Here is a 19636-nt window from a genome sequence, read left to right as displayed (position 1 = left end):
AGCAATGTAGCACGAAAACACAATAGATGCAAGTGTTGGTTCACCTTGTTGCAACTCTGCGGCCAGGCTTTGAATCGTACCCCATGTGTGTGGCAATTCAGCAGAGGCGCCACCAATGCGGGCCTCATTCTGTGTGCGGAGCTCGTAGATTTGCGGGCTAATGTCCAGCAAATCAGAGAGCTGTGTAGTAATACACTTAAGCAGAGATGCACTTGGGGAAAGCATAGCCAAGGAGGTGGAGAGCAAAGTCATGCTGATACAGTAACCAGCGCAGGCGGAACAGCTGGTGCCATTAAGAAAGTGCGCAGAGGGCGATCATGTTGTGACCACAGAGTGACGGTCATGAAAACTGGTGTGGTCAAGGTGAACAGGGTGGGGGGGGGGGGGGGGGGGGGAGGAATGTTGTGACATTAGGCATATAAGAATGTGTGACTCCTTGCATTGGTATGTTTGAATTACAGTTCTCAAACATCATCAGCACATCAAACCAAACCGAAGGAGACTGCATAGCTGAGGGGGAAACCACAACGTCCTTCACTGGGTTATCGTTCAATGTCACTGGGCGATGTACGCTGTCCATGTTGTTGTGGCCTTTGTTGAGCTGCTATGCATGAAGGTGAAGGTGGCCATGTTGAGCCGGTTAAGGTTAGGTGGCCGCCGGTGTGGCTGGGCATAAATAATTGTTCACTTTTAACCAAATGCACATTACGTACACTTGTAAATGTGCAAGAACAGTTAATAGGGTGTGAGGCACCAGCACACAAAGACACTGGTAGATTCATTGTTCCAAAGACAATGTGGGCTGGCACACAAAGTCTGTTAATGTTGAAAAGCAGCACAAAATAACTTGCAAACACACTAAGATGATGTCAGGGTCACCTGTGGCTATTAGGTGTGTTAGGGTGGTAATAACACACTTTAGACATCAAATATATAAATTTATTTAGCAAATACAACATGGCAGTACAAATGTAGCACGCCAAGAGAGCATAGACAAAGATAAATCAAAGATGATGGAGTCCAAAGATATGGACTTTACACCAGAGGTGCCACACTTTCTTTATTACCAGCTTGAAACCAGATAGAAAATTCGTTTAGCCAGCTATTTTGTGTATTTATAAAGAGTACATGAACATATTATATCTCATGGCAGTCATTATGTATTAACTTGAAAATAAGTAAATAAAGGTCAATTGTGTTGAAAGCATAGATATATTCTATTTTTAGCTCTGCAGGTAGATCTGGTCTTCCTGGGTAAGACGACATCCATATTTAAAGAGTATAAAATAGGAAAAATTTCTCACAAAAGTATCATCCCACACCTGGTAATTTGTACCTCAGCATTAAATGCCAGCTGCTTCTACTAATGGTATTCAATCAATGAAAGCATAGATTTCTGACCCTCCTGTTGACACTTACTTCTATCATATGACATTCTTGGGTTTGAAAATTACATAATAGGTTTGTAAATCATCATGTATACTATCCTTACCTGTATTAGGGTGAAAGTTGACAAGCGGAAAAAGTAGTTTATAATTTTGGCAAAGAAATTGCCAGCTTAACTAACATTTGTCCCAAATTTTACACTGCTAGTTGTTTTACTCCTTGTACCTGCTAGATATGCCACTATATTATATTTACTGCTAGGTATTTTCTAATATAAAGTATCTGACACTGACGAAAAAGCAAAATACTAATGTAGATTGAAACTATTTAAAAGTTTATACAATCCTTAACTATCTGACAGTTCAAGATCATTATAGCCAGAACACTGTTCACTCCTTAACCATCCAATCTACTGATAACAGTTTTGGTTGGTTGACATGTGTATCCTAATATGTCATTTTATCTTACCCTAGCATCATTATTAAGCAATACAATGTATCATCTAGTTGATACTACACTGAAATTGTTGCACATTGCTATATGTCCTATTTACTGTCATGCAAAACATTCTCTTCAACTAAGCATTCCCTGCCATTGCTAATAAGTTCTTAGACATAGCAGAAGTTCCCATTAACATAAAGCAAAAATAATTCTTAGCATAAGATCCTATAACCTTCTAGATCTATTCTGTAAATAATGTGAAAGTATAGAGTCCAAGACACATTCATCCCATCATACAATAAACAATAGTGTGGGGACACTATATCATGACAGTTTTAGTTGGGGAGTGTTTCGAACTGTGGTTGCACAAGATACCAGTAGAGGTTGGGTGCGAACTACCACTGCCAACAGCAGCAAACAATTGTGCTATAGCCACTACCAGATGCTTTTTGTTGTGGATTGGATGTTTTTTCCTTACTTTTAAATGAGTGCAGAGACTAATCACGGTGCTTAAAGGGAATTGAATGCAACTTAAACAGCAAAAGAAATCAAACCAATCCCTATGATTGTTCTGTCAGTTCTGCTTTTGTAGAAGGATATAACACAGACATAGGATGGCAACATTTTGTGGGGGAGATAGGTCTTATTACCCCACACTGTTTCTCTCCCCTTGGTCCATCTAAGTTCTTGTTTGTTTACAGTTGCAGCTGACTGCCATGATATACTATCCTTTTCATATCAGCGAGTGAATAATACAAAACATATATTAGTAGCTAATATTTAATATCTTACTCTCTTTCATTAGTTTTGAAGTGATACAAACTGACATCACAGTTACAGCTGTCTAATAGAACAGATAATTGAGTATAAATTCTTTCATAGGTTAAAATTCTGGGCACTCGGAAGGCTTTTTCTGATCTGGTTATACTGTGTATAAATCACATGATACTCAAACCCAACTACAGTGTATATCCATGGAGGCACAAGAGGGAAGAGGGTATGCCAGTTGTATGATATGGTACTTGGCACAAGATAACATTTTGGTTTTTAAAATATGCAATAGTTCCAGGAAAACGGATAAAAGTTTCAGCAACAACCAGGTGATTCCATAACTCATAATAAACATACAAATGTGGTATCATAGATCACAAATGAGAACAACAGTGGAACAGTCACAAAAATCTTTAGGTACTGTACCAGTACTGTCATCGTAATGGAAGTCTGTGACTGACATAGTGACTTCTGATGATGATATATGGGTGGCGGGGTGGTGGCGGGGCAGTGACAGAATTTAGCTGATACAACTTGAATAAGATGCAGCCTGCGAAAATTAAAATGGAAGAGAGAACGCTACATAGCTAGCAAACCTTGTGCTCACCACACACACACAACATACAAAGACTATAGGCATCCATGAGGGTGATGTCACATAAAATAAAACAGTGCTAGCAAAAATGTAGGATATAAATGACTCAAGATTACCCTGTTACTTAAATTGGTTACCTGCATATGTGTTATCAGTTTGTTTTCATTTCTCAAATCAAAATCTTGGGCATTTGAGTCTGTAAGTATATGTATTAGTGTTCTCCAGTACTTTGAATGGGCCAGTATAAATATAAGTGAATTTCCTTAATTCCTCATAGATGGATTCGGAGTTTTCATCTGTTTTGATTAGAACCAGATCACCTCTTTTAAAATGGGTTGGGTTCAACTTTCTGTTACATTCTTCTTATTTCCCCTTATCTTTCCAGTTTTATGGACAATTTCTTATCTTTCTTGTGGAGTAATGCTCTTGGAAATGCAATCAACTAATTTATTAAGTGAGGTGGTTTTTTATGTAAAATTTTTTTAAGGAGAGAAACCAGCAGAAGTATGTTGCAGGCTGTTTAAAATATCTTCAAAACTACTGATGTACTGTATCTACTTTGTGATATTCTTGCTTGCATATGTCCTGCGTAACCATACTTCTCTCGTATGTATCTGTGCAAGGGGGCAGATATCAGATTATGGTTGGTAATTTCATCCTTAAAACAAGTTCTCCACATAACTTATCAGACTAAAATCCCTTGTGGATACCTATATTTATGGTTAGTCTCTCTAGATTTTCAGAACTATGTTCCTGCTAGTCACTTTCTTGAGTGGATATAAATCTGTAAATTTCAAAAATAAATCAGTCATGATAAATATACAGCAAAATCTCCTTTTTGAATTTATTTAAGTAATGACCCACATAAATGTACTGTAACAATTTCCACAGTTTCTCTTGGTTAACTATTTTTCATATCCCCCTTAGGTCAGGTCACTGACCTTCACCCTCTAGCATTGGTCACAGGTTCCCTAGCTCATGATTTACTGGCTAGCGTTGCCGCCTCTGGACCATGGGGTCCCAGGTTAGACTCCCAGCCGGGTTTGGAGATTTTCTTTGCCCAGGGACTGTTGCCCTCATCATTTCATCATAATTCATGAAAGTGGTGACATTGGACTAAGTAAAGATTAGAAATTTGTGTGGGTGCTAAGTTTGGCACCCCACAAACCAAACATTATCACTTGTCACAGGTTGCTAGTTCTTTTCTTACTCTACTTTGGATGCTACAGAAATAAATATTTTCTTGAGCTTTCTGAATGCATTCTTATTTCCCACAGGGTCTGAAATTTCCATGTGTATATTTTATGAATTCTTCAATGTACTGTTTTGGCTAACATAACTTCCAGATGTTGCTGTAAACGTTTGTGCTCTTAAACAATATTCTTTTATACACTTCATAATATTGTTCTACCATCTGTTTCCCCTTTCTCCCCAAATAACTATTTACTGCCTACTTAGTTTGGTAATGATTTTGGTATCCTCTGATTTCATTACAGATGTGTTATCTGCTTTCATTTATTATTCCTCTCAAATGTATTTAACTTAAATGCATTCTCATATTCCCCACTGCTGTCTTCAAATGCAGAGAAGAGTAACAATGTCAGGGAATGTATTTAGAGTTACAACAAACAAAGCAAGCAAATCTATGCCATCTAAAGACTGAATCGATGTATACCAAACAGCAGACATAAATAAGCAATGAGAATCATTCTGCAAAATATTATTCTACACCCATGTTCAGAAAAACAGAACACCTTGAATGACAAGAGATAAGATGTTCATACTCACAGGACATGTGCATTAGTATGTTCTGCAGAAATGAGTAGAGTTTGTCACCTCGGTTCAGCGAGTGTCATGTTGCCTACTAGGTGCAGGCTCCACCATGGGCCGTGATAAGTCGTTCCATGCTTGCTGGCATCAATGTGTATAAGGTGTGAATGGAGTCCTGTGACATAGCCATCCATGCTGCATTCCTCTGGTTCCAAAATTCATCTGTGGTGGTTGGCATTGGTTCACAGTGATGCACCTGTCATTTCACCATATCCCACACATTTTCAAGTGGTGACAAGTCTGGTGATTTGACAGGCCAGGGCAAAATGTTGATAGCCTGTGACTCCAATAAGGCACATGTTCATACAACAACAGGTAGTAGTGCATTGTCTTGCTGAAATATTGTCTTGGGTGTTGAGTAGAAAGGGCATGGCTATGGGTCACAGGATGTCATTCATGTAGATCATACTGGTCACAGTGGCCTTGACACCCAAAAACTGTGATTTGTTGTTGTACTCAATAGCACACCACACCATAAGGCCTTGAGTTGGCATTGTGTCTTGTGAAAATGCAGTCAGTGTGATGCCCTCCCACTGTCTGTGGCAAACCAAAATTTGGCCATCATTTTCAAACAGACAGAATATGGATTAATCCAAAAACACTATCTGATGCCATTCCTGTGCCCAGTGGTATCATTCCATATGGCATTGTGCCTAGCATGTTTCTGCATATTAGTCAAAGTTAGGCAGAGAAGTGGATGACACGTAGGTAACCTACGCTTTAATAAATGATGATGGGCTGTCAACCCTGATAACGTACTCTGTGTTACACTGTTCCACTGGAGCCAAGGAGGACTCAGATCTGTTCTGCAACGTAGTTCAGATGAGGTGTTGATTTACTTGGAGGGTGGGGGGGGGGGGGGGGGGGTTGGGGTGGTGTCTGTGTGCTGCAACCTGAACTGTTCTATGGCCTTTCGTAAACCATTTTGCACTCACCTGTTAGACTACCAAAACACTTTGCCCCACATGAGCAGCAATTTCCTGGATGGGTATATCACATTTGCCGATTTCTGTAATCCCCCCTCTTTCAAACTCACTGAGTTGATGGTACGAACTGCGCAAATGTCTGCGAAGCATCCTCCACATCTGCTCACGTCACATTGATCCATTACCTTCAGTTTATAGTGAAAACAAGGGCTGAGGTATATCTTACCAGCAGGTTGTGTGGGGCTGCGATATTAATGTTGAACTTGAACCCATGGGTTGACATGATTCAAATGCCAATCATTCCTGCAGAACATATTAACATATATGTCCTGTGAATATGAATGTCCTATCTCTAGTCACCCCCCCCCCCCCCCCCCCCCCTCAATGAACTGTAGACATTGCCGTTGGTGGGGAGGCTTGTGTGCCTCAGCGATACAGATGGCCGTACCGTAGGTGCAACCACAACGGAGGGGTATCTGTTGAGAGGCCAGACAAACGTGTGGTTCCTGAAGAGGGGCAGCAGCCTTTTCAGTAGTTACAGGGGCAACAGTCTGGATGATTGACTGATCTGGCCTTGTAACACTAACCAAAACAGCCTTGCTGTGCTGGTACTGCGAACAGCTGAAAGCAAGGGGAAACTACAGCCTTAATTTTTCCCGAGGACATGCAGCTTTACTGTATGGTTAAATGATGATGGCGTCCTCTTGGGTAAAATATTCCGGAGGGAAAATAGTCCCCCATTCAGATCTCTGGGCGGGGATCAAGAGGACGTCATTATCAGGAGAAAGAAAACTGGCATTCTACGGATCGGAGTGTGGAATGTCAGATCCCTTAATCGGGCAGGTAGGTTAGAAAAGGGAAATGGACAGGTTAAAGTTGGATATAGTGGGAATTAGTGAAGTTCAGTGGCAGGAGGAACAAGACATTTGGTCAGGTGAATACAGGGTTACAAATACAAAATCAAATAGGGATAATGCAGGAGTAGGTTTAATAATGAATAAAAAAAATAGGAGTGCAGGTAATCTACTACAAGCATAGTGAACGCATTATTGTGGCCAAGATAGACACGAAGCCCACACCTACTACAGTAGTACAAGTTTATATGCCAACTAGCTCTGCAGATGATGAAGAAATTGATGAAATGTATGATGAGATAAAAGTAATTATTCAGGTAGTGAAGGGAGACGAAAATTTAATAGGCATGGGTGACTGGAATTCGAGAGTAGGAAACACAGTAGGTGAATATGGATTGGGGGAAAGAAATGAAAGAGGAAGCTGTCTGGTAGAATTTTGCACAGAACATAACTTAATCATAGCTAACACTTGGTTCAAGAATCATGAAAGAAGGTTGTATACATGGAAGAACCCTGGAGGTACTAGAAGATATCAGATAGATTATATAATGGTAAGACAGATTTAGGAAGCAGGTTTTAAATTGTAAGACATTTCCAGGGGCAGATGTGGACTCTGACCACAATCTATTGGTTATGAACTGTAGATTAAAACTGAAGAAACTGCAGAAAGGTGGGAATTTAAGGAGATGAGACCTGGACAAACTGATTAAACCAGAGGTTGTACAAAGTTTCAGTGAGAGCATAAGGGAACAATTGACAGGAATGGGGGAAAGAAATACAGTAGAAGAAGAATGGGTAGCTTTGAGGAATGAAGTAGTGAAGGCAGCAGAGGATCAAATAGGTAAAAAGATGAGGGCTAGTAGAAACCCTTGGGTAACAGGAGAAATATTGAAATTAATTGATGAAAGGAGAAAATATAAAAATGCAGTAAATGAAGCAGGCAAAAAGGAGTACAAACGTCTCAAAAATGAGATCAACAGGAAGTGCAAAATGGCTAAGCAGGGATTGCTAGAGGACAAATGTAAAGATGTAGACGCTTATCTCACTAGGGGTAAGATAGATATTGCCTTCAGGAAAATTAAAGAGACCTTTGGAGAAAAGAGAACCACTTGTATGAATATCAAGAGCTCAGATGGAAATCCAGTTCTAAGCAAAGAAGGGAAAGCGGAGAGGTGGAAGGATTAGATAGGTAGATCACGTAACTAATGAGGCGGTATTGAATAGAATTGGGGAGAAGAGGAGTTTATGGCACAACTTGACAAGAAGAAGGGACCTGTTGGTAGGACATGTTCTGAGGCATCAAGGGATCACAAATTTAGCATTGGAGGGCAGTGTGGAGGATAATAATCGTAGAGGGAGACAAATAGATGAATACACTAAGCAGATTCAGAAGGATGTAGGTTGCAGTAAGTACTGGGAGATGAAGAAACTTGCACAGGATAGAGTAGCATGGAGTGCTGCATCAAACCAGTCTCAGGACTGAAGACCACAACAACAACAACAACAACAACAACAACAACAACATGTCTAGTCATTCAAGGTGTTCTTTATTTTTTCTGAATGAATGTGAGTGTATTACGTAGATCTTCCATGTCCTTAAGTATGTAGGAATACAAATATTAATTACAATAAAAATTGGGTCACCGCATGTAAAACGAAAGAGGGAAGAACTAGAACCTATGTATAAACAATCTCAGATAAATCCAACACAGGCAATCTGTGGTGCCTATAGGGATAAGAAGAGATTATATAAGAAATTGATAAAATAAACCAAATCAAATTACCACATAAACAAAATTCCAGTGTCTGACAATATCACAGAGACAATATGATCACACTTCAAGAAAAAAGGGAAAGTGTAGACATGAGAAAGATTAGATTAGATTAGATTAGATTAATACTAGTTCCATGGATCATGAATACGATATTTTGTAATGATGTGGAACGAGTCGAGTTTTCTAATACATGACATAATTAGGTTAATTTAACAACATACTTAAGTTAATATAACAACTTTATTTTTTTGTGTTTTTTTGTTTTTCTTTATTTTTTATTTTTATTTTTTTTATTTTTTAAATACTTTTTTCTTTCTTTTTTTTCTTAATTTATATCTAAAAATTCCTCTATGGAGTAGAAGGAGTTGTCATTCAGAAATTCTTTTAATTTCTTCTTAAATACTTGTTGGTTATCTGTCAGACTTTTGATACTATTTGGTAAGTGACCAAAGACTTTAGTGCCAGTATAATTCATCCCTTTCTGTGCCAAAGTTAGATTTAATCTTGAATAGTGAAGATCATCCTTTCTCCTAGTATTGTAGTTATGCACACTGCTATTACTTTTGAATTGGGTTTGGTTGTTAATAACAAATTTCATAAGAGAGTATATATACTGAGAAGCTACTGTGAATATCCCTAGATCCTTAAATAAATGTCTGCAGGATGATCTTGGGTGGACTCCAGCTATTATTCTGATTACACGCTTTTGTGCAATAAATACTTTATTCCTCAGTGATGAATTCCCCCAAAATATGATGCCATATGAAAGCAATGAGTGAAAATAGGCGTAGTAAGCTAATTTACCAAGATGTTTATCACCAAAATTTGCAATGACCCTTATTGCATAAGTAGCTGAACTCAAACGTTCCAGCAGATCATCAATGTGTTTCTTCCAATTTAATCTCTCATCAATGCACAAACCAAAAAATTTGGAATATTCTACCTTAGCTATATGCTTCTGATTTAGGTCTATATTTATTAATGGCGTCATACCATTCCCTGTACGGAACTGCATGTACTGTGTCTTATCAAAATTCAGTGAGAGTCCGTTTACAAGGAACCACTTAGTAATTTTCTGAAAGACAGTATTGACAATTTCATCAGTTAATTCTTGTTTGTCAGGTGTGATTACTATACTTGTATCATCAGCAAAGAGAACTAACTTTGCCTCTTCATGAATATAGAATGGCAAGTCATTAATATATATTAAAAACAACAAAGGACCCAAGACTGACCCTTGTGGAACCCCATTCTTGATAGTTCCCCAGTTTGAGGAATGTGCTGATCTTTGCATGTTACGAGAACTACTTATTTCAACTTTCTGCACTCTTCCAGTTAGGTACGAATTAAACCATTTGTGCACTGTCCCACTCATGCCACAATACTTGAGTTTGTCTAGCAGAATTTCATGATTTACACAATCAAAAGCCTTTGAGAGATCACAAAAAAGAGTGGGAACATAACTGTAAAGAGAAATTGGAAGGAAATCAGGGACCCAAAAGAAGTCAGTAATATTTGAAATCAACCTTATGTTGAGGTAGTGGACAAATCAATAATGCAGAGCTCTCCTGACACAAAATTCACATAAAGTGTGCATATAAAGTAATCCCCATGAGACCAAAAGTTTGTTCCATCTCCCTGCAAATGAACCTGCATTCATAAAAACAATACACTAATTAAAAACAAAAAATACTTAGAGACCATATGCTATATCTACTAGACTAATTAAATACTGCCTACAGTTGATGGTATAGCCACTGATTTTTCTCATAACTGTAGCCATGGAGTAAGGAATATTCCCAATATCTTTAAAAAAAGAGTAAAGTGATCACTATTTTCAAAGAAGGTAGCAAGGAAGATCCAGAAAATTACTGACCAATAATTATTACACTTGTCTTATTCAAAGTAACAGAATGTGTAATTAAAGACAGATAGTAAATTTGTAGAAAAATGTAATACTTTCAATGATACCCAGTATGGGGTTAGGAATGGTAGCTCCATCAATACACCAACAGATGAATTTATACTGTGTGTGACTAAGGCATTATATGAACAAAAGTAAATTTGTGGTATGATTCTGGACCTTTCAAAAGCTTTTAATTTTGTATGTCACAACATACTATTAGAAAAGCTTAAGTGCTACGGTATAAGGGGGAAAGAAGCCAGTATCACAAAATCATTTGTGCAAAATAGAAAACAGTGTCTGAAAATAAAATAAAATTAAAGATGATTGATACTATCACAAATGTCTACTCAAATTCTGAGTTCATTAAATATGAATTGCCTCAATGGTCAGTGCTGAGTCCACTACTTCCTATCTTATATGTAAATGATACGTCCAAAATAGTGGGTGGAAATGATGTAATATATGCAGGTGACACTTCATTTGTTTTAAGCAGTATTCCAACTCTAATTAAAAACAAAAAATATTTAGAGTATACAGTATATCTACTAGACTACTTAAATACTCTCTGTAGCAAACTTCTCTAAATATGGAAAGTGGAAACAATTTTTTGAGGTGAAATAATCCTTTTATGAATGTAAATAATACTAAACACATGCAAATAGAAGCAAACAAAACACCTAATGTGCACAATAGTACTGTCAAGCTTAGAGACTTGAATCAAAGAGACAGAACCTTATAAATTCCTTGGCATGATAGTGGATAGGTACTTTACATGGGAAAGTGTATGAATATTATTTTGTAATAAAATAGTTTCAGGTACATTTCTTGACTTAATTCCTTTGGACACTATGGGGGCTTAGGGCATCCAGGAGAACTCACCCTCCGTCTCTGTCTTTGGCTATTTGCGTCAACTCTGCCCAGGTCTTGCCAACTCTTTTTGCTTCCCCTTCCAATGTCCTCTTCTATGTACCCCTAGGTCTGCTCCTCTTCCTTGTTCCCTGTGAATTCCTTTCCAATGCTTTTTTCTCGATGGCTCCATCCGGTTTTCTCAATGTGTACACCAACTAGCCCCACTTCCTCTCTCGTATCTGGTCTTCTATAGGTATCTGGTTTGTTATTTGCCAGAGCAGCTCATCTCACATTTTTTATGGCCACCAGATATTCATCATGCATCAGAGACATCTATTATTGAAGCTTTGTAACTAGGGTGTTATCTTTTTCTCCATTTTACAGCTTTCACTAGCACTGTCATCTGTATTAAAAATACGAATTTTTGTTTTGTACCTGATATTTCTATTTTGTCATATAGGATACAATTGTATGAAGGCAGCATTTGCATTTTTAATGAGGTTTTTCATGTCATCTCCAGTTCCACCATCTTTTGTCATTATACTACCTAGATACAGGAAGAAGTTGACAGTCTCCACCCGCTGCTCCCCTTTTAACAGTGGCACTTTGGCACCTCCATGTTCCCTGAATTTACTATCATTTCCTTTGTTTTGTCTATATTTATCTTGAGGCCAGCAGTCTCTGCTTCTTCCTTCAACAAGTTTAATTTAGCTTGCATATCAGTCAGCTCAAAGCTAATGAAACTATATCATGCGAAGTCCAAATCCTCCAGACACTCATGGATCCCCAATTGGATTCCTTGTCTCCTGTCTGCTGTGACTCTTCTCATAACTGAGTTTAGAACAAGTAAAAAAAAAATGTTGGTGATAAAATGCAATCCTGCTGGACTCCAGTTGCTACATTTATGGGCTCTGTCATATTTCCCTTGTGGAGTACACAAAATTTGTAGCCATCATATAGATCTTTTATGATATTTAAGATTTTCTGTGGTGTACTATACTTACGCAACACCTACCAGCACACTTTGTTTCACAGAATCAAAGGCCTTTTGAAAATCAATGAATGCCAGGTACATGGTTGAGCTCTGGTGCTATGTTGTCTAGGTCTGGAGCCTTTGCATTCATTAGGGTTTTCAAAGCAATCTTTACTTTGTCCATTGTGGGGCACTGCAGATTTATATCTTGGTCTTCTTTGACGTCCTCTGGAACATCTATTTCCTGTTCCTCTTGGTTGTCTTCCCAATTTAACAGTTCCTTGAAGTGCTCCTTCCATCTCTGTAGCTGTGCCTGTTGACATGTATGCATCACTCCAACCTTGTTCTTAACTGGTCCTTCACGTCTGAAGTTCTTTATTGACAACTGTTCAGTTATATTGTAGAGCTCTTTCATATTTTCTTGTCCTGCTGCCTCTTCTGCTAATTTTGCTTGCTCACTATCCATTTCCTTTTCACTTTTTTGTTCACCTCTGTGTATTCTTTATGTGCTTCGCTCTTCTGTGCTCTTGTCTTACAAAGATTTAACTTAAGTTCTAGTCCTTTCCTGTAGCTGATTTCAATTCATGTAGCAGATTTCAATTCGTGTAGCATCAGAGAACCATTCCTTCCTTTGATGGACCTTAAATCCTAAGATTTTTTCCCCCACATCTAAATAACTGTCTTTGATTCTTTTCAAACCTGTTAGTTTCCTCTTCCATAAAGTTTTTTTTTTTTTTTTTTTTTTAGTGAGAACCTGGAATCCATTTAGTTGTTCAAGGGCAAATGTTTCTTTGACCTGTTGGTCTGTTGACCTTGCCACATCTATTTTCTTGCTCCTGTGATTGAGCTTGGTTCTATTTGCCACTATCTTCAATCTGAATTCCGCCAAAACTAGGTGGTGGTCACTTCCAAAGTCCGCTCCTCTCCTATTTTTACATTTAACAGAGTGTGTCAGAACTTGCAGCTTATGGCTATGTGGTCTCTTTGGTTTTCAGTAATGTGGTCTGGAGAAACCCAAGTTATCTTATGGTAGTTATGATGTGGAAACAATGTGCCTTCAATGACTAGGTCATGTCAAGTGCACATTTCTATTAACAGTTCACCATTTGCATTTCTGACCCCCATGTATGTTCAAACCCTTCATTTTCTGAACTAACTTTTGCATTCAAGTCACCCCTTAAAATTTTTATGTCCCTGGAATTTGTTTGTCAAAGGACTCCATTAAGCTCTGTATAAAATACATCTTTTAACTCTCCTTTCACTATTTCAGTAGGTGCATAGCATTGAATTACAGTGACATATTACACATTTGTTTTAAAGTGTGTGGTTATTATATGCTCTGAGACTGGTTTCCACTCCAGTAAGCTCTTCTTTCTGCTTTTAGATAGTAAGAGCCCTACACCATTCTTATGCATCACGTCCTCACCTGTCTGACCCACATACTGCAACACTCCACCATTTTGTGTTTGAAATTCCCCAGGTTCTGGCCACCTTATTTTGCTTAGTCCCAATATATCTATTCAGTAGTTCTCCATATTTTTTTCAACCTGTCTTAGCCTTCCTGCCCCTCTCAATGTCCTTACATTCCAGAAACCAATATAGGTTTTCATTTTCAGGCCAAAGGTCATATCCAGCTATTTCTCCTTTTAGTTTCTGTGATACATGTTTTTTGGTAGTGCAGGTTATCAGCCCACAGCCCCTGAGTGCCTGAGTGTCCTGGTGGGGCTGCCACCTCATTGCCTGGACACTTGGCAAGGTTTTATTTCAGGGCCTTACCCCATGAACCATGGATCTTGCCGTTGGTGGGGAGGCTTGCGTGCCTCAAAGATACAGATAGTCGTACCGTAGGTGCAACAACTACGGAGGGGTATCTGTTGAGAGGCCAGACAAACGTGTGGTTCTGAAGAGGCGCAGCAGCCTTTTCAGTAGTTGCAAGGGCAACAGTCTGGATGATTGACTGATCTGGCCTTGTAACACTAACCAAAACGGCCTTGCTGTGCTGGTACTGCGAACGGCTGAAAGCAAGGGGAAACTACAGCCGTAATTTTGCCCGAGGGCATGCAGCTTTACTGTATGGTTAAATTATGATGGCGTCCTCTTGGGTAAAATATTCCGGAGGGAAAATAGTCCCCCACTCGGATCTCCGGGCGGGGACTACTCAAGAGGACGTTGTTATCAGGAGAAAGAAAACTGGCATTCTGCGGATCGGAGCATGGAATGTCAGATCCCTTAATCGGGCAGGTAAGTTAGAAAATTTAAAAAGGGAAATGGATAGGTTAAAGTTGGATATAGTGGGAGTTAGTGAAGTTTGGTGGCAGGAGGAACAAGACTTTTGGTCAGGTGAATACAGGGTTATAAAAACAAAATCAAATAGGGGTAATGCAGGAGTAGGTTTAATAATGAATAAAACATAGGAGTGCGGCTAATCTACTACAAGCATAGTGAACGCATTATTGTGGCCAAGATAGACATGAAGCCCACGCCTACCACAGTAGTACAAGTTTATATGCCAACTAGCTCTGCAGATGACGAAGAAATTGATGAAATGTGTGATGAGATAAAAGAAATTATTCAGGTAGTGAATGGAGATGAAAATTTAATAGTTATGGGTAACTGGAATTCGAGAGTAGGAAAAGGGAGAGAAGGAAACGTAGTAGGTGGATATGGATTGGGGGAAAGAAATGAAAGAGGAAGCCGTCTGGTAGAATTTTGCACAGAACATTACTTAATCATAGCTAACACTTGGTTTAAGAATCATGAAAGAAGGTTGTATACATGGAAGAACCTTGGAGATACTAAAAGGTATCAGATAGATTATATAATGGTAAGACAGAGATTTAGGAACCAGGTTTTAAATTGTAAGACATTTCCAGGGGCAGATGTGGACTCTGACCACAATCTATTGGTTATGAACTGAAGAAACTGCAAAAAGGTGGGAATATAAGGAGATGGGACCTGGATAAACTGAATAAACCAGAGGTTGTACATAGTTCTGTACAAATTGTAAATAGCCTTTCGCTTCCTGTATTTTACCCCTGCCTCCTTCAGAATTTGAAAGAGAGTATTCCAATCAACATTGTCAAAAGCTTTCTCTAAGTCTACAAATGCTAGAAACATAGGTTTGCCATTCCTCAATCTTTCTTCTAAGATAAGTCGTAGGGTCAGTATTGCCTCATGTGTTCCAATATTTCTACGGAATCCAAACTGATCTTCCCTGAGATCGGCTTCTATCAATTTTTCCATTCGGCTGTAAAGAATTCGCGTTAGTATTTTGCAGCTGTGACTTATTAAACTGATAGTTCGGTAATTTTCACATCTGTCAATGCCTGCTTTCTTTGAGATTGGAATTATTATTCTTCTTGAAGTCTGAGGGTATTTCTCCTGTCTCATACATCTTACCCACCAGATGGTAGAGTTTTGTCAGGACTGGCTCTCCCAAGGCCAACAGTAGTTATAATGGAATTTTGTCTACTCCGGGGGCCTTGTTTTGACTCAGGTCTTGCAGTGCTCTGTCAAACTCTCCATGCAGTATCATATCTCCCATTTCATCTTCATTTACATCCTATTCCATTTCCATAATATTGTCTTCAAGTACATTGCCCTTGTACAGACACTCTATATACTCCTTCCACATTTCCGCTTTCCCTTCTTTGCTTAGAACTGCAAGTGGTTCTCCTTTATCCAAAGGTCTCTAATTTTCCTGTATGCTGTATCTATCTTACCTCTAGTGAGATAAGCCTCTACATCTTTACATTTGTCCTCTAGCCATCCCTGCTTAGCCATTTTGCACTTCCTGTCACTCTCATTTTTTTGGCGTTTGTATTCCTTTTTGCCTGCTTCATTTACTGCATTTTTATATTTTCTCCTTTCATCAATTAAGTTCAATATTTCATCTGTTACTCAAAGGTTTCTACTAGCCCTCATATTTTTACCTATTTGATCCTCTGCTGCCTTCATTATTTCATCCCTCAAAGCTACCCATTCTTCTTCTACTGTATTTATTTCCCCCATTCCTGTCAATTGTTCCCTTATGCTCTCCCTGAAACTTTGTAGGAAGTCATTTCTGAAAGTATTTGTATGGAGTGTAGCCATGTATGGAAGTGAAACATTGATGATAAATAGTTTAGACAAGAAGAGAATAGCAACTTTCAAAATGTGGTGCTACAGAAAAATGCTGAAGATTAGATGGGTAGATCACATAACTAATGAGGAGGTACTGAATAGAATTGGGGAGAAGAGGAGCTTGTGGCACAACTTGATTAGAAGAAGGAATTGGTTGGTAGGAAATGTTCTGAGACATCGAGGGATCACCAATTTAGTATTGGAGGGCAGCGTGGAGGGTAAAAATCATAGAGGGAGACCAAGAGATGAATACACTAAGCAGATTCAGAAGGATGTAGGCTGCAGTAGCTACTGGGAGACGAAGATTGCACAGGATGGAGTAGTATGGAGAGCTGCATCAAACCAGTCTCAGGACTGAAGACAACAACAACAGCACCCCTTAGATGGCTTGTCTTCACTGTGACTACAGAGCACTATCCATACCTTCGCAGAAAGGCCTATGTGTATCACTGTTGTCGTGCTTTCCACGGATCTTCCACTGTCCACATTAAGGGTCTGTGCCTGCCGCCACACAATCACAGAGAGAGAAAGGAAAGAAAAGGAAAGAAAAGGAAAGAAGAGTATAGGATTGGACGGGACGGGGTAGGGCAAGGCACGGCACGGCATGGCATGTTGTGAGATGCGCGTCATCAGTATCATCTATGGAGACCTGTCTGGCTTATGAAGCCCTGGCAGTAGTTAGACTACTGCCAGTATAGCCCTCAACTTCATTGGTTCACACACAACCCCCTCGCGCATACGGGCATTGTTTCATTAAGGCAGTGTCTCCTGAGGGGGGCAAGTATATTTCTAACAAGAAAAATATTAAGGACAATAAACACACAAACACTGATAACAATGTACTTCAGGCTAATTCATCCACAGATTTTGTACGGTAAGGTAGTCTGGAGAAACCCTGCAAATGTGCACATACAAATAGTAATAAAAAAAAAAAAAAAAAAGCTGTAAGATGCATAGCAAAATTTTGTTCAAGATATCCCTGCAGAACTAAATTCAGAGAACTAACCATGTTAACAGTAGTGTCACTATACACATGTGAAACAATTATCTATGTAAAAGTAACGAATGTTGCATTCTTAAACAGAGATATCGATAGCTATAACACAAGAAATAAACATGCTTATCATACTGAAGGAAATTCACTTAGATTAACTTACGCAGCACCTTTAAAAGCAGGGCACCTTCTATGAAACAGTTTACCAAACTATATAAAGCAGGAAACATGTCTACTTTCAAAAATAAACAAAAATGTCATTAGATTAAAACTTCTCCATGCAATGTTAAAGAATACATTGTAGCAAAAAATTGTTTCTTATGTAAATGTACCAATATTTTTAAAAAAATCTTTTGAGAAGTATAAAGTAATTTTAATCTATGGTCATTATGTGTGTACAGGGTGATTAAAATTAAAGTTAAACTTTCAAACCACTGTAGAAATAACACGACTGGTCAGAACAACATCAAATTGCAATGGAATATTGTTGTAGAAGGGGGAAAAATATATGCCATAAGAAAAATAAAGAGTTACAAAATGTAGTGATAGATGGCGCTGTAAGCATCATAATTTAATAGTAGTTGACTACAAGTGAGAAATAATGCCTAAGGTGTACACCTGATGCTAAACAAACTGTGCTACTCAATGTGCATGGGTGTACAGGTGTGATACCATTAGTTACGTAAGTCAATCCACCACTGCAAGGTCGTATCACATCAGATGGGAAAAATTGGTTTTTAATTGTCCTGAGGCCAAAAACCAAATGAAAAGCATCAATCACATTTGTTTTTAATTGTCCTGTGGCCGAAAACTGCATAAAAAGTACCAATAAAATTCAAATTGGATTATTAATTTCCATGTGGCTGGTGCAAAACGTGTTCAGTATGCTGTCCACCATTTTCTTCAAGTTGAAATCGAGCAACAGAATGTTCCAGAACTGATCGAAGTGTCTCCAGGGTCATGTTCAGAAGGTGTTGCACAGTATGTGCCTTCAATGCAGCTAACTTTACAATTGGAACACTGAACACAACATCTTTCAAATAACCCCACAGCCAGAAGTCACACGGATTAAGATCAGGTGATCAGGATGGCCAGGCTGTAGGGAAATGGTGGCTGATAATTCTAGCATTTTTGAAATGGCGCTTCAGCAGCTGCTTAACTGGATTTGCAATGTGCAGAGATGTGCCATCTTGCGTAAAAATGAATCCATCCACACATCCATGTTATTGGAGAGCTGGAAAGAGGTGGTTGCGCAAAAGACACTCATAGCGCTTACCAGTGATGGTACAGGTAACTGCACCGGAAGCACATGTCTCTTCAAATAAACATGGCCCTATGATAAAAGATGCCATAAACATGCACCACACAGTGACCTTTACAGTATGAAGTGGTACTGGTTGATATATGCTGGATTTTCCTTTGCCCACATTTGACAATTCTGTACATTGACATGTCCTGTCAGAAGGAAGTGTGCTTCGTCTGTCCACAAAATCTTCCACAATTAATAATTGTCCACTTCCATGCAAGCAAGAAATTCTAAATCAAAGGTCTTTCTTGCTGACAGGTCAACAGGAAGTGACTCTTGCACATGGGTAAGTTTGAATAGATAGCAAAGAAGAATGTTTTGTAGGATTTTAGGTACCATGCTCACAGGTATGTCCAATGTTAGGGCAATTCTCCATGCACTACATGTTTGCACACCACCACTCATCTCCTCCAGCATTGCTGTGGCCACTTCTTCCACTGATGTTGAATCTGTTCATTTCTTCCTTTTACCAGGTTGCACACCAAAATAGACCATCTTTTTGAATTTCCGAATCATTTTCTTCAGACCAACGGCAGTCATCAGATCAATGTCTATTTTTCAGACCCTTCAGTTTCCAGAACTTCTGCAGAGTAACTTGTGCACAGTCATCATTCTTGTAATACAGCTTTACAAGCTGAGCACAATCCTGCATTTAGACAGTCATGGCAAATGTTGCAGATGCAACAGGAGGAAGAGCTGTGTATCTGGCATGTTTATACAAATTTCAACAATTTGAACAATTTTCACACTATTTTTTTTTTTTTTTTTCCTTCTGCCATACATTTTTCCCACTTCCCTGACTGACGAAATTGTGACTAGTGGTGTTATTTCTACAGTGTTTTGAGAGTTTAACTTTAATTATAATCACCCTGTATATCAACTTTTTAGATGCTTGTATTTTAGAGGCT

At 38.7% G+C, this 19636-nt stretch overlaps 1 protein-coding gene across 1 annotated transcript in view; it reads left to right on the top strand.

Annotated features, from left to right (window-relative positions):
* Window positions 1-14092: 14092 nt before the first annotated feature.
* Window positions 14093-19636, top strand: part of LOC124712146 (sentrin-specific protease 1-like) — a 40561-nt gene continuing 35017 nt past the window's right edge. Inside the window, exons 1-2 of the mRNA XM_047242443.1 lie at window positions 14093-14104; window positions 14864-14911. Coding sequence (XP_047098399.1) covers window positions 14093-14104; window positions 14864-14911 — 60 coding nt within the window. The remainder of the gene's footprint in view (window positions 14105-14863; window positions 14912-19636) is intronic.

The sequence above is a fragment of the Schistocerca piceifrons genome, chromosome 8 (assembly GCF_021461385.2).
Source record: "Schistocerca piceifrons isolate TAMUIC-IGC-003096 chromosome 8, iqSchPice1.1, whole genome shotgun sequence".
Taxonomy (NCBI): domain Eukaryota; kingdom Metazoa; phylum Arthropoda; class Insecta; order Orthoptera; family Acrididae; genus Schistocerca; species Schistocerca piceifrons.
The sequence above is the reverse complement of the archived record's forward strand: the minus strand, read 5'-3'. Positions and strand labels throughout refer to the sequence as shown.